The sequence below is a fragment of the Stenella coeruleoalba genome, assembly GCF_951394435.1.
Source record: "Stenella coeruleoalba genome assembly, chromosome: 2".
In the NCBI taxonomy this organism is placed as follows: Eukaryota; Metazoa; Chordata; class Mammalia; order Artiodactyla; family Delphinidae; genus Stenella; species Stenella coeruleoalba.
In genome coordinates this window covers 33628821-33647813 of record NC_137147.1, presented here as the reverse complement: position 1 = coordinate 33647813, position 18993 = coordinate 33628821, and the positions used below count along the sequence as shown (strand labels likewise).

Below are 18993 nucleotides of genomic sequence, written 5' to 3'. Positions count from 1 at the left end.
GTTTCTACTGACCTTTTTTTTTCTCTTTTGTGATCCAAGATTTAGATTTCACTACTCAGTCTGTTTTAAACCTGAACTGGCAAGACACTGTCCTGAGAAATTTTTGAATGTATGTGACAGATCAATAAAATGAGAACCAGAACAGAACTAGCAGCTTTCATTTAAAAAAAAAAAAAAAGTCACAATTCTACCTCCACCTCCCTATCTAGTTTTTCAAACAAACTAATATTACACAGAAAGCCATAAGAGCAAAGCTATCTGAAATAGAAAACTTGAAATCTTGAAAACAGAATCAAATAGTCAAAGAATAAAGGAACTTTATAAAAATTTATTTTTAACTCTATGCCAGGAACAGGATTATAGGAATTCATAAGCCTTTCTTTGAAGTTAGTAATTTAAATTAGACAGCAATTGGCTAGAATCCAAATTTAAGGGAAAAAACAAAGGAAGAAAAGAATCATGTAAATCTCCATTCTATATGTGCTAATACAGTACTTTCTCATAAGTAAATGCCGGAGTAAGGAAAAGTGAGGGAGAGACTGAACGTTTAACTCCTATACCACTAATTGTTAATAGCACTGCCAGGAAGAACTTCATTCAAAATTCAGATAGAGAACATTGGTTGCCAGGGGACAAGGGGGGATCAATGTACAAAGACGTATTCCCAGGGAGCAAGGGAATTCTTTTGTGGTGATGAAATAGTTCTGTACCTTGATTATACTGGTAGTTATATGAGTCTAAGAATGGATAAAGATACACAGAACTACACACATAAAGGTGAATGCAGACTGGGACTTCCCTGGCAGGCCAGTGCTTGGGACTCTGCACTTCAAATGCAGCGGGGTGCGTGGGTTCGGCCCCTAATAGGATCCCGCATGCCCTGAGGTGCAGCCAAAAAAAAAAAATGAATTCAGATTTAAAAAATGGTGAAAACTGAATAAGGGCTGTAGTCTAGTTAACAGTACCGGTGTCAACTTCTTGGTTTTGATATTTACTATAGTTATATAAGATGTCACAATTGGAGGAAGTTGGGGAAAGGGTACTCTTTGTATTGTTTTTGCACTTCTTGTGAGTCTATGCTTAATTATTTCAAAATAAAAAGCTTTAAGTGTATTCACTTCTGGTCCTTTGTTAAAGCTACAACAATATCTTCAATTTCACAAGCAAGAAGGGAGCAGGTTTGCTCTTTTGGGGGTAAAGAAAATGCTTTTCAACATAGTTGCACTATCTACTTTAATGATAATAAACAAGAAATGGTGGTTCCAGGCTTAAATACCGCTCCAGATGATAATTCAAAGCCAAACTGATAAAGTAATAAATAGGCATGTATTATAGAGGTAAATTTTCAGAACATGTGAAATACACTCTACCTTTGTTAACTCTTCAGAGGTGATTGAGTGAGGCACATGGACCAGAGCTCAAGTATAGGACCTTGTGTCTCCCGCTCTGTGACTGCCTGGCAGGACAGAGTTCCCTTACCTCAGCTGACTGGGACACATGACCAGCGCCTGAAGTATATCTTCCACCTTCTTTGGGATATCCCCTTGGGCCTCGTGTAGCTGAGGTACACAAGCCTGTGCCAACTCCCATTCTCCTCTCCGAAGACATTCACAGAAAAATCCAAAGAGCTGCTTCTGAGAAGCAGTTTCCTCTTCTCCAAATGGATGATGCATTTTCCCAGCACAGAGTGCAGGGAGATAGAAAGAGATGAATTACTCAAAACACATTGTCAATTTTCTCACTCGTGGAGTACCTCCTATAAACAACACACACCCGAGTCAGAAGAAAAGGAAGGAACTATATTTAGACAAACTAGCCGTACTAGGAAAGGCGGGGCTTACTTTTCTAATTAACGTTGTAAATTTGATTTGACAGGTTACTGTCTCTTTTGGGAAGTTCCACATTTCCCCAAGGGGTGGATCTCATCTCTCTAGGCGCATCCAATATTTAACGAATATTAATCGTCATATTAGCCCGCGGCGCAGACCCGAAACTCCACTTCCGTATTTCCTCCTGAGCTTTCTGCCTAATCCGGCTCCAAATCCCCAGGTGGTCGCCTCTTTACGGATGAGAAATTCAGCAGGAACCTCCCTAGTTTGAGCCCTCTTTTAAGGCAGAGGATTGAAGATCAGGAGAGGAATCTGTGTCAGAACTGGAGGGCAGTTGGGATTGGGGCTCAGGGACGCTCCCTACCGGGGTCGTGGAGAGCGCTCCCGCCTTCCCTGGGGCGCCTTACACTCACCTGCTCCCGGCGCCCAAATCAGCAAAGCTTCCAGCGCAGCCATGTTTGAGCTGAGTCAGGTGACAAATCCAGTTCAGAAGGTTGAGGCGGGGAGAGGATGACGACTGACAGCAGCTACTCTAATTGGTCAATCGAGGAAATATGCAAATCAAGCGCCATATTTGTTTGGGTCACGTGATTCCACCTCCGCGTTAGAGGAAGCTAGGAAAGAGGTATCAGCTACCTGGTTTAGGACCACCGCCCACGGTTTTGACAGATCCTCCGCCCGTTAATTGAACTGTGTGCTAGGGCCTACTTTAGAAGCTGAATAAGATACGGTCCTTGTCCTCAAGGAGATCACAGTCTAGTGACAGGGTGCAGGTCAATAATTAGGATGCAGTGGGCTAAATTATAAGATAGAGGTATGCACGGGGAGATGGGAGCAAAGAATGAGCAAAAGCCTTTCTCAAATAGAATAATCTGAAACCGAGTCTTAAAGTAACAGTTTACTAGTTTGCTAATCACAGCTGCTTTTATACTGAACCTTCTGTTCGGTTTCCTTGGTGTTGTTCAACTATAGACTCTCACGTTTCCCCATTACATATTTTCGGTTTGAGCAATTTCATTCAGCATTTTCCAAACTATTTCACCACCAAAGTGTGGTGAAAAAAAGCAAACCAAAACAAACCAAAAGCTCTCTTGCAAAACCTCTTCGATGATTGGTGGATTCTCATCTATTCCCAGAAAACTAACATGTCTCTCTGGTCCATTAATCAGTTTTTAAATGAAGTGACAAAAGAAAGAAGAGAGAAAATTAGAAGCAAGTTTTTTCCTGGCTCATATTCTCCTTGCTGATGTTCCTCCACAGGATTTTGATAATCACTATATTGAGAAGTTGGGACTCGCAGACTTATTACAGAATGTGAACTACAATTCCCAGCAAGCAACGGAGCCGACCTGGGCCTGTGCCTACGTTTTATTGGATATTTCGCCAGGGTGACGACCCAACCAGCGCTTTGTTTGTTGCTTTGCGTCCCTTTCCGCGGGGAACTGTGTGAGGGGTAGGGGAAACTTTGAAAGTTGGATGCTGCAGACCCGGTACTGGAAAGTTTCATGTGGGGGGCGGTTTGGGGAATTGGGGTGCGCTCATTATTTCCTGCTCCCTTTCTGGACCAGTGTTGTTGATATCGGGGGAGCGGAGAGTCATTCTTGGGTGCAGGGCACACCCCCTTAGGTCCATAAGGATCTTAATTTGAGCCCCGCCGCAGATCTGAGGCGTCTGGCTTTCCTTTGTGGGGGACGCTTGGAAGCTGCACCTTGTTGGGAAGAGTTATTGTTAGGGGCTTCTGGGGTGATGTTTTCGCTTCTTGATGTCCACCCGTCTTCCCACTTGTGGGCAGTTTGAGGTCTAGGCAGGGGAGCCCGTCATTAAGGGAAGTTTAGTGTCTGACCCTCTTCAGATGGTGTTGAAGAAGAGGTATTTAATAGCGTGGAATATGGAGTCAGATCCCTGGGTTCGAATGGCTACTCCACCATGTGCTAGTTGTTAGACTTCGCTCAAGTTTTTCAACTCAATGCCTCAGTATTAGTCTGTAAAATGGGGTAAAACATCTGAAGCTCTTGGAACAGTGGCACCTAATAAGGGCTCAAGAAATATTAGCTATTATTTGTTAATTCACAGTTTTCATTGACCATCTAACATGTGGATTTTTTTTTTCTTGATGAGGAGAGGATTCAGTTTCCAGGATTGAACATCTTCCCTCACACCCTCAGTTACGTGCTCGTGCACACACACGCAGAGCAAGAATTTACGGTTTCTGGTGGAAAAAACAAACATGCAAGACATAACAATACGTTAGGAAGATTATCGAACAAATGTGTACACAGTGTAATGAGAACATTGGAGAGGAAGAGCCTAAGTAGCGGGAAGTCTTTGTGGAGGAAAGTCAGGGAGGCAGGGAGGCATTTGTGTAACTTACCAACGTTACCGCCGGAAGGCAGGTCACGTGAGGCAACTAATGCTGTTTTCCTGAATGAATTGATCATAATCCCTAGCTTTGAGCACTACGGAGCCAGGCACCATCCACATCCTTTAACCTTCTCTGCATTCCTATGAAGTGGATATTTGAATGATGCTTGTATTTCAGATGAAGAAACTAAGATACTGGGAGGCAAGTGATTTTGCCAGAAAGGCCAGAATGTGGGCCTTGCAGTCTGATATATGAATGTGAGGGAAGTGAGGGACCAGTTTATGAAGAGGCTATAGGCCATCATAAGAAATGTGGAATTTATACTGTGGTCTCATGGTCCCATGGGTGGTTTTAAAGGATGAGAGTGACAGGATTGGAGCAAATTTTTAGGAGGCTACCTCTGACAGGATTGTGACTTGCAGGTCAGTTTGGTGCTTATTCCTCTCTGCTTCCACAGCACATATATATTCCAATGACAATACTTGCTGCATGACTGTAATTATTTGTGTATATATCTCTTTTCGTCTTTTACTGTGAGTTCCCAAAGGGGAGGAAATATACTTAGATGATTCTTGTGCCACAGAAGCGCAGCAGAGTGTGTGCTTAAGAAGCATCTGTGGAAGGAACAAATGAATATTTTTGTTTGTTTTCTTGTTTGTTTGTTTTGCGAGGCAGGGAGTGACCAGAGGCTGTATGCAATAGTCTAGGCAAGTGATAGGAGTGGTCCTACTAAGGCAGAGATAGCAGAGTTGGTCATTGTTAAAGTATTCCAGGTATTTTGGGGTTTACAATTCTCCTTTTTTTTCTTTCTTTTTTTTTTTTTGCGGTACGCGGGCCTCTCACTGTTGTGGCCTCTCCCGTTGCGGAGCATAGGCTCCGGAAGCGCAGGCTCAGTGGCCATGGCTCACGGGCCCAGCCGCTTTGCGGCATGTGTGATCTTCCCGGACCAGGGCACGAACCCATGTCCCCTGCATCGGCAGGCGGACTCTCAACCACTGCGCCACCAGGGAAGCCCCAGTTCTCCTTTTTGATTGAATTTATCAGTCTAAATTGTGTCATTGCCCAGAGCTACCTGATCTGTGAAGACCCTAGGCAATGATACAGCAGATGTCACTTGGTAAACTTTCTTTTTGAGAGACAGAAACCAATACTGACAAATTCCCTTTGAGTGAAATGAGAGGGATGTATTTTATGTTTGTGGGAAGGATGTATGTGTGTGAGAGAGAGAAAGAAGGAGAGAGAGCGGGAGAGAGGAAGAGAGTGTTAATCTGATCCGAGAATATAGATGTTAAGTAGAAATTTGGGCCATGGTATTGGAAATAAATATCTACATTCTCAGTATATATTTTTGTTCCAAAATGTGACTCTTTTTCTGATAATTATATTGTTTTATCCCCTGGAACAATGAAGAGTTCCTATTTCTACTCTATTCAGAGGGTATTTTGCCATCTGAGTGAGATACACAGCTTCTCCTTTGCATGAGTTATTAAGGGAATCAGAGTGATTCTATTCTAACTCTCTGAAGACAAATATATCATGAGCCTCATTTAGCCCTCACAGGGTTCAACCAGAAGAGTGAAATTTAATTGCATGTGGGGATGTGAGCAGCTAGTATAAGGAAAAAACAATTTCAGTTTGTAAATAACACCTGAAATAATAAAATCTCATTTGATTCAGAAGGTTTGTTCTGATTCATAGAAAAAGGAGAGTTTAAATATGATTACAGACTTGTAGTACAGTATACTGGTTAAGAGGCTAGGCCTAAGAGTCAGACTTCCTGGTTCGAATTCTGGATCTACCATTTACTTTTTCTGGTAACAGTGGAATGGCTAACCTTTCCAGGGTTTAGTTTCTCATATGTAAAAATGAGATCAGTGATCAATCTTCCTTATAGGGCTGTTGAGAAGCTTGCTTTGGAACAGTGCCTGGTATACAGTAGGTGGTCAATAAATTTATTGTTACAGTGCAGTGAAAGTAAAGACTTTCTGAGAGTGCTGTTTGGAAATATGTGTATTAATTACACATCCAAATAAAGTTTATAAATGCACTGAAAATCTTAAGATGCTATATAAATGTGAAACGGTGTTATTATATTTGTGTAATAAGTTTTAAAGAATTGTGTGAATTGCACATTCTTATATGGTTTTGTTTCTCTGTGTGCATATTTGACAAACGGTTGTCTCCCCTGTTTAAAATATTTGGAAAGATTTTATTGCCTTCCTTTATTTTATCAGTAATATTTTAAATACCATACGTTTCATTTTGTATGTGGAGACGCTTGAAGGGTTTTTTATTTTGTAGAGTGTTTTGGATAGCCCATCTACTGTTGCTTATGCTATTTTCCAGCTCTTTTTCAAGGTTCTTCTTTATCTTGCTGCATCTGAAGGCATGGGTAGCAAGAAACTAAGACGAGTGGGTTTATCACAAGAGCTGTGTGACCGTCTGAACAGACATCAGATTGTTACCTGCCAGGTAAAATTTATTTAATTTTTTTCAGTGAGAAACTTGAAGTACAAATTAATCTTTTTTTTTTTTTCTTTTTTTAGATTTTTTCTTTTGATGTGGACCATTTCCAAAGTCTTTATTGAATTTGTTACAACATTGCTTCTGCTTTATGTCTTGGCCTGTTGGCCATGAGGCATGTGGGATCCTAGCTTCCTGACCAGGGATCGAACCCACACCCTCTGCATTGGAAGGCGAAGTCCTAACTACTGGACCGCCAGGGACGTCCCACAGATTAATATTGTGTACCTAAATAACTCTTAATTACACCTGAAATATGAACATTTAGGTTTATAAGAAAAGATAAATATGGTGCTTGCTAATTTTAAGTAACAAACCACTTAGCTTGTATTTCCAAATGTGATTTCATTTATCCAAATGCAAGATTTTTGCATTTTGGGTGGGGTTGGGTGGGGAGAATGCTCATAGCAGAAGGTGAAGTACACCTGTGCCATTTATTTGGGATTCTAGAGAAGTTTTGTCCTCATAAAAGAAATTTTGCAGTTACATGAGAAATATGACTCAAATGAGGAGATAGTATTCAAAATGGGTAATTTCTCTTGAAAGCAAGAAAAGTTAGTAGTTAGGATTATTTTCCTATTGATGGAGTGAGAGAAATATATAAGCAGATGTTGTATATTTAAGCAAAAGAGTAAAGCAAATCCCTCTTAGGAGGTTAAATAAGATTTAAGGTTTTCTGTTAGGATTTAATCCTTAATAAGACAGACTTTCAGAGTGTGCTGCAATATTTAAAAAATTGCTTTGTGTGTTAATGATGTCTCTGTTATGCATTTTATAATCCTCATGTTCGTACTTTGAAATACTCTTAAAAGTATGAAATTTAACATTTCATTCCGTAGTTTTATTTATTTATTTGGCTGCATTAGGTCTTCGTTGCTGTGCGCGGGCTTTCTCTAGTTGCGGCGAGCGGGGGCTACTCTTCGTTGTGGTGCGCAGGCTTCTCATTGCGGTGGCTTCTCTTGTTGTGGAGCACGAGCTCTAGGCGCCCAGGCTTCAGTAGTTGCAGCATGCAGGCTCAGTAGTTGCGGCATGGGGGCCCTAGAGCACGCGGGCTTCAGTAGCTGTGGCGCGTGGGCTCTATGTCACGCGGGCTTCAGTAGCTGTGGCACGCAGGCTTAGTTGCTCTGTGGCATGTGGGATCTTCGCCCGGACCAGGGATCGAACCTGTGTCCCCTGCATTGGCGGGCAGATTCTTAACCACCGAGACTCTAGGGAAGTCCTTCCATAGTCACTTTTATTTTCTTTCAATTATTAAATACTCCCTCTGAATGATTTCATAGCTTAGGAAGAAACTCATTTTTTTTAAAGTAGTACAACCTCATATTTATTTATTTTAACATTTTTATTTGAGTATAATTGCTTTACAATGGTGTGCTAGTTTCTGCCTTACAACAGAGTGAATTAGCTATACATTCCCATATCTAACCCCTCCTGCGTCTCTCCACAACCCTCCCCATCCCACCCCTCCAGGCAGTCACAAAGCACTGAACTGATCTCCCAGTGCCATGCGGCCGCCTCCCAATAGCTGTCTATTTTACATTTGGTAGTATATTTAAGTCCATGTCACTCTCTCACTTCGTCCCAGCTTACCCTTTCCCCTCCCCAAGTCCTCAAGTCCAATCTCTGTGTCTGCGTCTTTATTCCTGTCCTGCCCCTAGGTTCTTCAGAACCTTTTTTTTAGATTCCATGTATATGTGTTAGCTTATGATATTTGTTTTTCTCTCTGACTTACTTCACTCTGTATGACAGACTCTAGGTCCATCCACTTCACACAAATAACTCAATTTCGTTTCTTTTTATGGTTGAGTAATAGTCCATTGTATATATGTGCCACGTCTTCTTTATCCATTCATCTGTCGATGGACGCTTAGGTTGTTTCCATGTCTTGGCTATTGTAAATAGAGCTGCAGTGAACATTGTGGTGCATGATTCTTTTTGAATTATGGTTTTCTCAGGGTATAGGCCCAGTAGTGGGATTGCTGGGTCATATGGTAGTTCTATTTTTAGTTTTTTAAGGAACCTCCATACTGTTCTCCATAGTGGCTGTATCAATTTACGTTCCCAGCAACAGTGCAAAAGGGTTCCCTTTTCTCCACACCCTCTCCAGCATTTGTTGTTTGTAGATTGTCTGATGATGCCCATTCTAACTGGTGTGAGATGATATCTCATTGTAGTTTTGATTTGCATTTCTCTAATGATTAGTGATGTTGAGCATTCTTTCATGTGTTTGTTGGCATTCTGTATATCTTCTTTGGAGAAATGTCTATTTAGGTTTTCTGCCCATTTTTGGATTGTTTTTTTTTTTTGATATTGAGCTGCTTGTAAATTTTGGAGATTAAACCTTTGTCAGTTGCTTCACTTGCAAATGTTTTCTCCCATTCTGGGTTGTCTTTTCGTCTTGTTTATGGTTTCCTTTGCTGTGCAAAAGCTTTTAAGTTTCATTAGGTCCCATTTGTTTATTTTTGTTTTTATTTCCATTTCTCTAGGAGGTGGGTCAAAAAGGATCTTGCTGTGATTTATGTCATAGACTGTTCTGCCTATGTTTTGCTCTAAGAGTTCTTTAGTGTCTGGCCTTACATTTAGGTCTTTAATCCATTTTGAATTTATTTTTGTGTTTGGTGTTAGGGAGTGTTCTAATTTCATTCTTTTACGTGTAGCTGTCCAATTTTCCCAGCACCACTTATTGAAAAGGCTGTCTTTTCTCCATTGTATACTCTTGCCTCCTTTACCAAAAATAAGGTGACCATATGTGCATGTGTTTATCTCTGGGCTTTCTATCCTGTTCCATTGATCTATATTTCTGTTTTTGGTGCCAGTACCATTCTGTCGTGATTACTGTAGCTTTGTAGTATAGTCTGAAGTCCAGCAGCCTGATTCCTCCAGCTCTGTTTTTCTTTTTCAAGATTGCTTTCGCTATTCGGGGTCTTTTGTGTTTCCATACAAGTTGTGAAATTTTTTGTTCTACTTCTGTGAAAAATGCCATTGGTAGTTTGATAGGGATTGCATTGAGTGTGTAGATTGCTTTGGGTAATATAGTCATTTTCACAATGTTGATTCTTCCAATCCAAGTACATGGTCTATCTCTCCATCTGTTGGTATCATCTTTCATTTCTTTCATCAGTGTCTTATAGTTTTCTGCATACAGGCCTTTTGTCTCCTTAGGTAAGTTTATTCCTAGATATTTTATTCTTTTTGTTGCAATGGTAAATGGGAGTGTTTCCTTAATTTCTCTTTCAGGTTTTTCATCATTAGTGTATAGGAATGCAAGAGATTTCTGTGCATTACTTTTGTATCCTGCTACTTTACCAAATTCATTGATTAACTCTTGTAGTTTTCTGGTGGCATCTTTAGGATTCTCTATGTATAGTGTCACGTTGTCTGCAAACAGTGACAGCTTTACTTCTTTTCCGATTCGGATTTACTTCTTCTTTTCCAATTCGGATTCCTTTTTTTTTTTTTTTGGCGGTATGCAGGCCTCTCACTGTTGTGGCCTCTCCTGTTGCGGAGCATAGGCTCCGGACACGCAGGCTCAGTGGCCATGACTCACGGGCCTAGCCGCTCCGTGGCATGTGGGATCTTCCCGGACCGGGGCACGAACCCGCGTCCCCTGCATCAGCAGGTGGACTCTCAACCACTGCACCACCAGGGAAGCCCTGGATTCCTTTCATTTCTTTTTCTTCTTTGGTTGCTGTGGCTAAAACTTCCAAAACTATGTTGAATAATAGTGATGAGAGTGGACAACCTTGTCTTGTTCCTGATCTTAGTGGAAATGGTTTCAGTTTTTCACCATTGAAGACGATGTTGGCTGTGGGTTTGTCATATATGGCCTTTATTACGTTGAGGTAAGTTCCCTCTATGCCTACTTTCTGGAGAGTTTTTATCATGAATGGGTGTTGAATTTTGTGGAAAGCTTTTTCTGCATCTATTGAGATGATCATATGGTTTTTCTCCTTCAGTTTGTTAATATGGTTTATCACATTGATTGATTTGCGTATATTGAAGAATCCTTGCATTCCTGGGATAAACCCCACTTGATCATGGTGTATGATCCTTTTAATGTGCTGTTGGATCCTGTTTGCTAGTATTTTGTTGAGGATTTTTGCATCTATGTTTATCAGTGATATTGGCCTGTAGTTTTCTTTATTTGTGACATCTTTGTCTTGTTTTGATATCAGGGTGATGGTGGCCTCGTAGAATGAGTTTGGGAGTGTTCTTACCTCTGCTGTATTTTGGAAGAGTTTGAGAAGGATAGCTGTTAGCTCTTCTCTAAATGTTTGATAGAATTCGCCTGTGAAGCTGTCTGGTCCTGAGGTTTTATTTGTTGGAAGATTCTTAATCACAGTCTCAATTTCAGTGCTTGTGATTGGTCTGTTTTTATTTTCTATTTTTTCCTGGTTCAGTCTCCGAAGGTTGTGCTTTTCTAAGAATTTGTCCATTTCTTCCAGGTTGTCCATTTTTTTGGCATATAGTTGCTTGTAGTAATCTCTCATGATCCTTTGTATTTCTACAGTGTCAATTGTTACTTCTCCTTTTTCGTTTTTAATTTCTATTGATTTGAGTCTTCTCCCTCTTTTTTCTTGATGAGTCTGGCTAATGGTTTATCAATTTTGTTTATCTTCTCAAAGAACCAGCTTTTAGTTTTATTGATCTTTGCTCTTGTTTCCTTTATTTCTTTTTCATTTCTTTCTTTTTTTTTTTTTTTTTGCGGTACGCGGGCCTCTCACTGTTGTGGCCTCTCCCGTTGCAGAGCACAGGTTCCAGACGCGCAGGCTCAGCAGCCATGGCTCACGGGCCCAGCCGCTCCGCGGCATGTGGGATCTTCCCAGATTGGGGCACGAACCCGTGTCCCCTGCATCGGCAGGCGGACTCTCAACCACTGCGCCACCAGGGAAGCCCTCTTTTTCATTTATTTCTGATCTGATCTTTATGACTCCTTTCCTTCTGCTAACTTTGGGGTTTTTTTGTTCTTCTTTCTCTAATTGCTTTAGGTGTAAGGTTAGGTTGTTTATTTGAGATTTTTCTTGTTTCTTGAGGTGGGATTGTATTGCTATAAACTTCCCTCTTAGAATTTCTTTTGCTGCATCCCATAGGTTTTGGGACATCGTGTTTTCATTGTCATTTGAAGAACCTCATTTCAGCCTGACTCTTTCTGGTCATCTGTTTGTGCCCAGACTCTTTCAGGCACAAGGGCAGCGCCAACATACACCTGAGTTGGATTCTGCTGCTATGTGTTGTTACTTGGTGTGTCCTCTGGTATATGCCAAGGTGGATAATCAGAGGATAAGATTATATCATCATATCTTTTAGTTAAGGGCTATTTAGGGGGAAAATACTATAAGAAACATATAAATCTTTGATCTACAATAAATTTTTTTTTAAATACTTATGGATTTATTTGGCTGCACCGGTTCTTAGTTGTGGCATGTGGGATCTAGTTCCCTGACCAGGGATTGAACCCAGGCCCCCTGCATTGGGAGCGTGGAGTCTTAACCACTGGACCACCAGCGAAGTCCCTCATCTACAATAAATTCTGCTTTTATTTACACATGGATAGTGTCAATTGAAAGTTTCCTTTTAATTCCAGTATCTTTGTTGCACATATATATTTTAAATATTTTCTTTATGTTTTTTAGGACTTTCTATGTCTTTCCCCACTGGAGCTTATGAAGATGACTGGACTTAGTTATCAAGGTGTCCATGAACTTTTGTGTGTGGTCAGCAGGGCCTGTGCCCCACGGATGCAAACGGTATGTATATATTTTAGAATTATGATTTGATTTTTATTTTGAAACGATTCTGTATCTCGTTTAAAATCTTTTGGGTGATGAGGCAAAAGCAAAAATAGAGATGAGCACCTCAAAAATACCAACCCTCACAGCATAGAGTTAGTCCTTTAATGAGAATATATGTAAGAAATTTATGTAGTTTATAAGCTCATGGGAGACAGTTCCTAATTATGGGAATGAGAGGGTAATATGATTTTTTTTTCTCTGTAGCTGGTATTGATATTTCAAAAGGTCATCTTTCTCTTTTGTTTGTTTGGGTAGGATTTGTGAACCTCATGGTTAAAGTATAATATACTGTTAATTTTAGAATGCTCCTGTCTCTGTAATACTAACTTTTATCATCATTACTTACTGTGCATCATAAAGTACACCTGTTGGACTTATACTGTCTTACTGATTGAATGAATAATACTTGAAAACTTATCCTCACTCCTGAGAAGAGTTAAAGTGTTTTGTAATAAGCCCTCATCAAGTTGTACCATTATTTCATACTTTCTGTCTCATGACTTTAGCTTTTCAAAATATAGGTTTAGTGCATGGTAGAAAATATCTTGTTTTCCCAGAATAAGAGTTGCCTAAAAGTCTGTCCGGTGTTTTGCAAATGTATTTTGTTTATGTGGGTTATAAATTACTTACCTTACTACCTTATATTGAAATTTGGTAACCACTAAGCAATAAAGTAGGGTCTAACTCTGTGAAGGAGGAAGGAAGGAATATTTGTGTCATTTGAAACTTTGCAAACAATGAACAAAGAGAGTATTTTCTTTTGTTCAGATTTAGCTCATTGTCTAAGGAAAATACATTAAAGGCAAAATAGTCAGAAGGAGAATTAGAATTGGAGTTAGAGATGGGCAGTAGTCTTAGCTTTGTCGTTGATCCGGTATCTTTGAAGAGCTCGCTTTGTTCTTTGGGAGAAGTTAGAGAGTTAAAATAGTATCTTATGATTCTGTGACAAGGTTCAAGTTAACTTGTCACTATTTTGAAGGTTGTAAATCACCAAGAGAACATTTTGGTTTGACATCTGTCGTTCTATTTGGTCAATATCTATGGCATGTTCCTAGTTAGATAATTAAGTAGGAGACTGTGAATAGGAAATTCACCTTTAGTCTCCACTTCCATCACCACTTTCAGCTGCAATGTCACTACCATTCCAAATGCCAGTTCAAAGAGCCATCTTTCTCCTTCGTTGTACATTACTCTGGTAAAATTCTTTAGATTTGAATCCTGTCTTAAATATTGGCTTAGCCTTAGTTCATTCCCTCATAAAGCTTTTTTTGTTAATTTATTTATTCAATAATTTATTCCTTCAACCAATATTTATCGAGTGCCAGCCATGGATCTGTCAGGTACTGGGGATATTATAGTGAAGATGACTGATAAAGTTCCTGCCCTCATGTAGCTTACAGTCTAGTGGGAACAGTCAGACAGTAAACAAATAATTATACAAATGATTAGTTAACTGTAGTAATGACGAGTCCTATCAAAGAAAAGTACAAAGAGCTTAGAAACTGAATAACAGGGACATTACTTAGTTTAGGGGTCCTTAGGAAGGGCTCCCTCAAGGAAGCGATACTTCAGCTCAAACCTGAAGGATGAATAGGAGAGAGATGGACAACGGAGTTGGGAAGGGAGGGAGCAGGGAAGGGTTTGCAGGCACTGTGACTGGGAAATGCAAAGCCCCTGCGAAGAGCAGGAGAATCGTGCTTGTATGGTAAGAAAGTCAGGCCAGTGTGAATGAACGTAGTGGCAAGGAAGAGACTGTCAAGAGATGAAGTTGTAGAAGCAAGCAGGGGTCAGGTCACTGGGGCCTGCAGACCATGTTAAGGATTTTGGACTTTATTCTGAAAGCAATGACACATCATCAAAGGGAGTAATCTAATATGTGTTTTTAAAAACTCAGTCTTTAAACATAGACAAGTGATTGAAAAGGAACAAGAAAATATTTGTGAAGACTAGTTAGGTATCTATGACTGTATTACAGACAGATTGTGACATGGACTATTAGTGTGGTACTGATGCCGATGGTGTAATGTCAGTTGTCGTGAGAGATACTTAGGAGGTAGAATGAATAGGATTCGGTGATGATTTGGCTGTGGGTGGTGGTGAGGTACAGGAAAGTGTCAGAGATGATTCCTTGATTTTGCTTTGAAAGATTGGGTGGTACCATTTCCTGAGATGAGGAATATCGGAAGAGGATCAGGTTTGAGGGCGGCAGATCGTGAATTCGTTAGTACCTGTCGAATTTTTGGTGCTTGTGAAACATTGAGTAGAGATGCGAAGTAGGCAGTTAAATATGTGGACTGTGAGCTTGAAGTAGAGGTCTGCACTGGAAGCTGCATTGGGGAGTCATCGGGGTGAACATGGTAGTCAAAGCCGTGAAAATGGGCGAGAGATTGCCTAGAAGGTATGTACAGTGAGAATGTAAGTGTGCCCAAGACCACGTCCCGAATCCAGCCAGCATTTCAAGATCAGATTAGACAACGATGAGTCTAGGAAGCAGCCTCCAGGGTAGAAGAGAACTGGTGGTGTGTCATATCGCAGGGTCCCTCTTTGTCTCGCTTATGTACACACTATGATTTCTGAAGTCTTGTTCTGTTAGTTCATTTTAGTAGTTTTTTGAGTCACGAGAACTATTATTCTAGTAATTACATTTATAGTTGCAAAGGAAGTACTTTAATGTTAACAGATTGGACTGCCTTTACATGTCTGTAAAGTGTCCCCATGCCCACCTATGTTGCCTGATAGATTGTAGGCAATATTTAGGTATTTCTAAATCAGATGAAAGGCACACACCTTTTACTGTAGCTTTATTCTATTTTATTTTATGTGCCTGAATGTTGCCTTTAAAAAACTCTGTGGCAATCCATGGTTTAACTGATCTAAGAACTCAATAGGTGAGATTAGACAAGAGTGGGCACATTTATGGCTCATACGTATTAATATACTGGTCTTCCTACGTCCTCACAGGAGCAGAAGAGCCTTGGATTTGAGACCTAGACTTATTAAATTGTAAACTTTAGGTGGGTAGAAACTAGGTCTGTTTGGGTTACCACTCTATTCCCAGAGCTTATCATAGTATATGGCATGAAGTTGGCAATTAATTCATATTTTTTGAATGAATGAAGGAATGAAAAATTTCAGTTCTGTGGCTTGACTTCAGTTTTGGGCAACTTAATATAACAGTAGTAATTTTTAATGTTAGAGATTGCAGAGAGGCAAGTGTTCTTACACATTGCTGGTGGGTATGTAATCATGTTAACCACATCTGCAAAGACCCTTTTTCCAAATAAGGTAATATTCACAGGTTCCAAGCATTTGATGTGGCTGTCTTTTGGGAGGCCATTTCTTAGTCTCCCCCATCCACCTTCAAGCTGTTCTTCGTAAAGCAACCTTGGTTTGAAATGGTAGCTTGGCCATGCCACTCCCTGTTGCTCTCAGCCTACACGCCACACTTCAGCAACGCTCTTCCTGATTAGGCCCCTGTTTATTTCTCCAGCCTTATTGCTTGCCATACCACGACCTCGCGCCTTCTTTCCGACGTTCTAAATGAACTCTTTTTGTTTTTTGTAGTTTTTGTGAGTTTCCATTTCCTTTCTTTCTTGCTTCTCGACCTTTCTTCGTACATTCTTGTCTCTTTGCCAGGAACATGCACATTCCCTTTGCCTGTCTAACAGTCATTTCAGGTTTTAGCTCAGACATCCAGATCTCCCTTGAAGCCTTCCTATATCACAAAATCCAGATCAGGTATACTCTCTCCAGATCTCCACTTGCCCTATCACAGTATCTCTTATTTAAGTGTATGGTAATTGCTTAGTTTCTAGTCCTAATTTCATAGTCCCTAGTTGGCTATAAGTACTGTGGGGCAGGGGCTCTGTCTTTTATATCACAGCCCCCAGATCTAGCACAGTCCCCGGCACAGAGTAAATAGTTGTTGAATAAATAAATAGTAGAAGAAAAAAAAGGGGTTCCAACTGCTAGAATTTGAGTTTGGAGTTGACTTATGTTTTTGAATAAATATTGAGGTTGAAAATAACTTAATCTCTTCTTTGTTCAGGCTTATGAGATAAAGACACAGAGGTCTGATGCTCCATCACCAGCATTTTTATCTACAACCCTCTCTGCTTTGGATGAAGCCCTGCATGGTGGTGTAGCTTGTGGATCCCTCACAGAGGTAAAAAAGAAACTTTCCAAACCTTCTTCCATTGACTTAGAACCTTCAGAGCCAGGGGAAAAAGGTTAATTAAAAACATAAATTATTTTGGGAATATTCATCTAAATTATAAGTACCTCAAGGGCATGGTTCTCCACTCAGTCCCTAGTACAGTACTAGTACAGTACATCAAAAGGAAGATGGTCCAAAAAAATCCCTGCTGACTGACTGAAATCTGCTTGGGTTGCTGTTTCTTTGAATTAGAAAGTGATGAATATTATGAAATAATATGAAACAATTTGGGGGAATTAGAAAAGGATCACTACTTAGTGTATTAGGAAGGAAAATTTGAAATTTTATTAACAATGTGGGCAAATTATAGTATTAAACTGAAATGAGCTATTTTCACTTCCTGTTAAAGATAAAATTTGGTTCTAGGAAGTAATAGGTTGTTGTATTAGTTATATATTTTTGCATAACAAATTACCCCCAAACTAAGTGGCTTAAACAACAATAAACATTGATTTCCATTTCTTTGGGGGTGGCTTAGCTCAGTGATATTGGCGAAGGATGCGAGGGGGCAGGTTGGTGCTGGTTGTTGGCGGAGGTCACGATTCCTCCCCAGAGGGCTCTCCACAGGTTGCTTGAGTCTCCTCGTGACACGATGTCTGACTCCCTCAGGCAAGATGGAAATGGCTATTGCTTTGATGATTCAGCTTTGGAAGTTATATACCATCACTTCTGCCACTTTCTCTTCTTTAGAGGCGGGTAATTAAGTCCAGCCCACATTCAAGGAAAGGGAAATTAGACTCTACCTTTTGAAAGAAGTGTCAAGAATTTGAGGATATTTTAAAGCCACAACAGTTCTTTTCCTTGAAAAGTGCATTCATGTGCTTACTGGTCCTCATGTGGTGACTCCATAGACTATGTTTACCAGAACACTCCTGAGGGACTTCTTGCGTGAGAGTTCTAGGGGAATAGATGCTTGAAACAAACTTTTAACAAGAGTAGACGCTTATATTCTGATAGGCATAAATTTAACTGTAGATATTTTCCCTTGAAAATAGGGGACCTGTTTTAGGTAGTATACATTATTTTATTTCCGGTCTTCCAAGAAAGATTTTTTTTTTACAAAGTTTTTTTTTTTTTTAATTTTTATTTATTTTATTTTTGGCTGTATTGGGTCTTCGTTGCTGCGTGTGGGCTTTTCTCTGGTTGTGGCAAGTGGGAGCTACTTTTCGTTGCGGTGCATGGGCTTCTCATTTTGGTGGCTTCTCTTGTTGCGGAGCACGGGCTCTAGGCACGTGGACTTCAGTAGTTGTGGCACACGGGCTCAGTAGTTGTGGGTCGCAGACTGAGCAGTTGTGGCTCGTGGGCTCTAGAGTGCAGGCGCAGTAGTTGTGGCACATGGGCTTAGTTGCTCTGCGGCATATGGGATCTTCCTGGACCAGGGCTCGAACCCGTGTCCCCTGAATTGGCAGGTGGATTCTTAACTACTGCACCACCAGGGAAGCCCACCAAGAAAGATTTTAAAATATGTGTGTGCTATGCCTAGTAGATGCCTATTGGATAGTAGGTAAATGAATGAAAGAGTGAATTAACCTTTAATAGAAATTAGAATGTGCTGTTGCAGGGCACTGCCACCAGATGGTGCCAGAATCCTATCTTACATAATCTTTTTGTGATCTAGTTGGACCTTTGTTGAAATAGGTTTATTTAAAAAAAAAAAAGAAGAGGCTTTATAGTAATTGTGATCCACAGTTATAAACTTATTTAAATAGAAAAACTTCAGGAAGATTAACCAACAAATACTTTCTTATTTTTTAAGTTTTGGAATAGTTTCAATACTTTCTCATGTAGCTTTTATCAATTCTTTCTGAATCCAAGAGATAGTTACAAGCCATTAGATGTTTTTTCATCATCTGATTGGCTGACATGGGATATAAATACCCTGATTGCTTATTAGAGGCAAGTTCTCTACTTTCTGTTTCAGCTCCAGGTAGCCTCTGCAGTCTTTTTGGGATTTTTCAGCTGAGTACAGGGAGTATTTGTTGACCTTGTATTAAAAACAAAAATTTAATATCTATCTTATGTATACAAGATTAAATACATCCTGCATGTGTAAGTTATGAACATTTATGAGCCTGTGACCCAATATAAAACGCAGAACAATACCAAAATCATTGAAACCATCTGTGGGCTCCTCCCTGATCCCATCTTTGGCCTTCTGTTGGGAGGTAACTTCCATTCTGAATTTCCACCATTGCTATCTTTTTTTTTTAATTGAAGTATAGTTGATTTACAATATTATATTGGTGTCAGGTGTACAGCATAGTGATTCTA

The 18993-nt window shown here is 40.1% G+C and overlaps 2 protein-coding genes across 12 annotated transcripts in view; one reads left to right on the top strand and one right to left on the bottom strand.

Annotated features, from left to right (window-relative positions):
• The window catches only part of ZFYVE26 (zinc finger FYVE-type containing 26), a 62098-nt gene extending 59810 nt beyond the window's left edge, over positions 1 to 2288 (bottom strand). For 2 of the 5 annotated variants that reach the window (XM_079913212.1, XM_079913216.1), the window contains exon 1: positions 1480 to 2235. In XM_079913212.1, coding sequence (XP_079769338.1) covers positions 1480 to 1673 — 194 coding nt within the window. In that variant the 5' untranslated portion in view covers positions 1674 to 2235. The other 3 variants (XM_079913214.1, XM_079913213.1, XM_079913215.1) reach the window with 3 other exon arrangements.
• Positions 2289 to 2879: 591 nt separating this feature from the next.
• The window catches only part of RAD51B (RAD51 paralog B), a 687571-nt gene continuing 671457 nt past the window's right edge, over positions 2880 to 18993 (top strand). For 3 of the 7 annotated variants that reach the window (XM_079913113.1, XM_079913117.1, XM_079913116.1), the window contains exons 1-4: positions 2880 to 3319; positions 6538 to 6663; positions 12348 to 12461; positions 16555 to 16671. In XM_079913113.1, the coding sequence (XP_079769239.1) occupies positions 6580 to 6663; positions 12348 to 12461; positions 16555 to 16671 (315 nt within the window). In that variant the 5' untranslated portion in view covers positions 2880 to 3319; positions 6538 to 6579. Of the gene's footprint in view, positions 3320 to 3571; positions 4614 to 6512; positions 6664 to 12347; positions 12462 to 16554; positions 16672 to 18993 lie in introns of those variants that run through there. The other 4 variants (XM_079913118.1, XM_079913119.1, XM_079913114.1 and 1 more) reach the window with 4 other exon arrangements.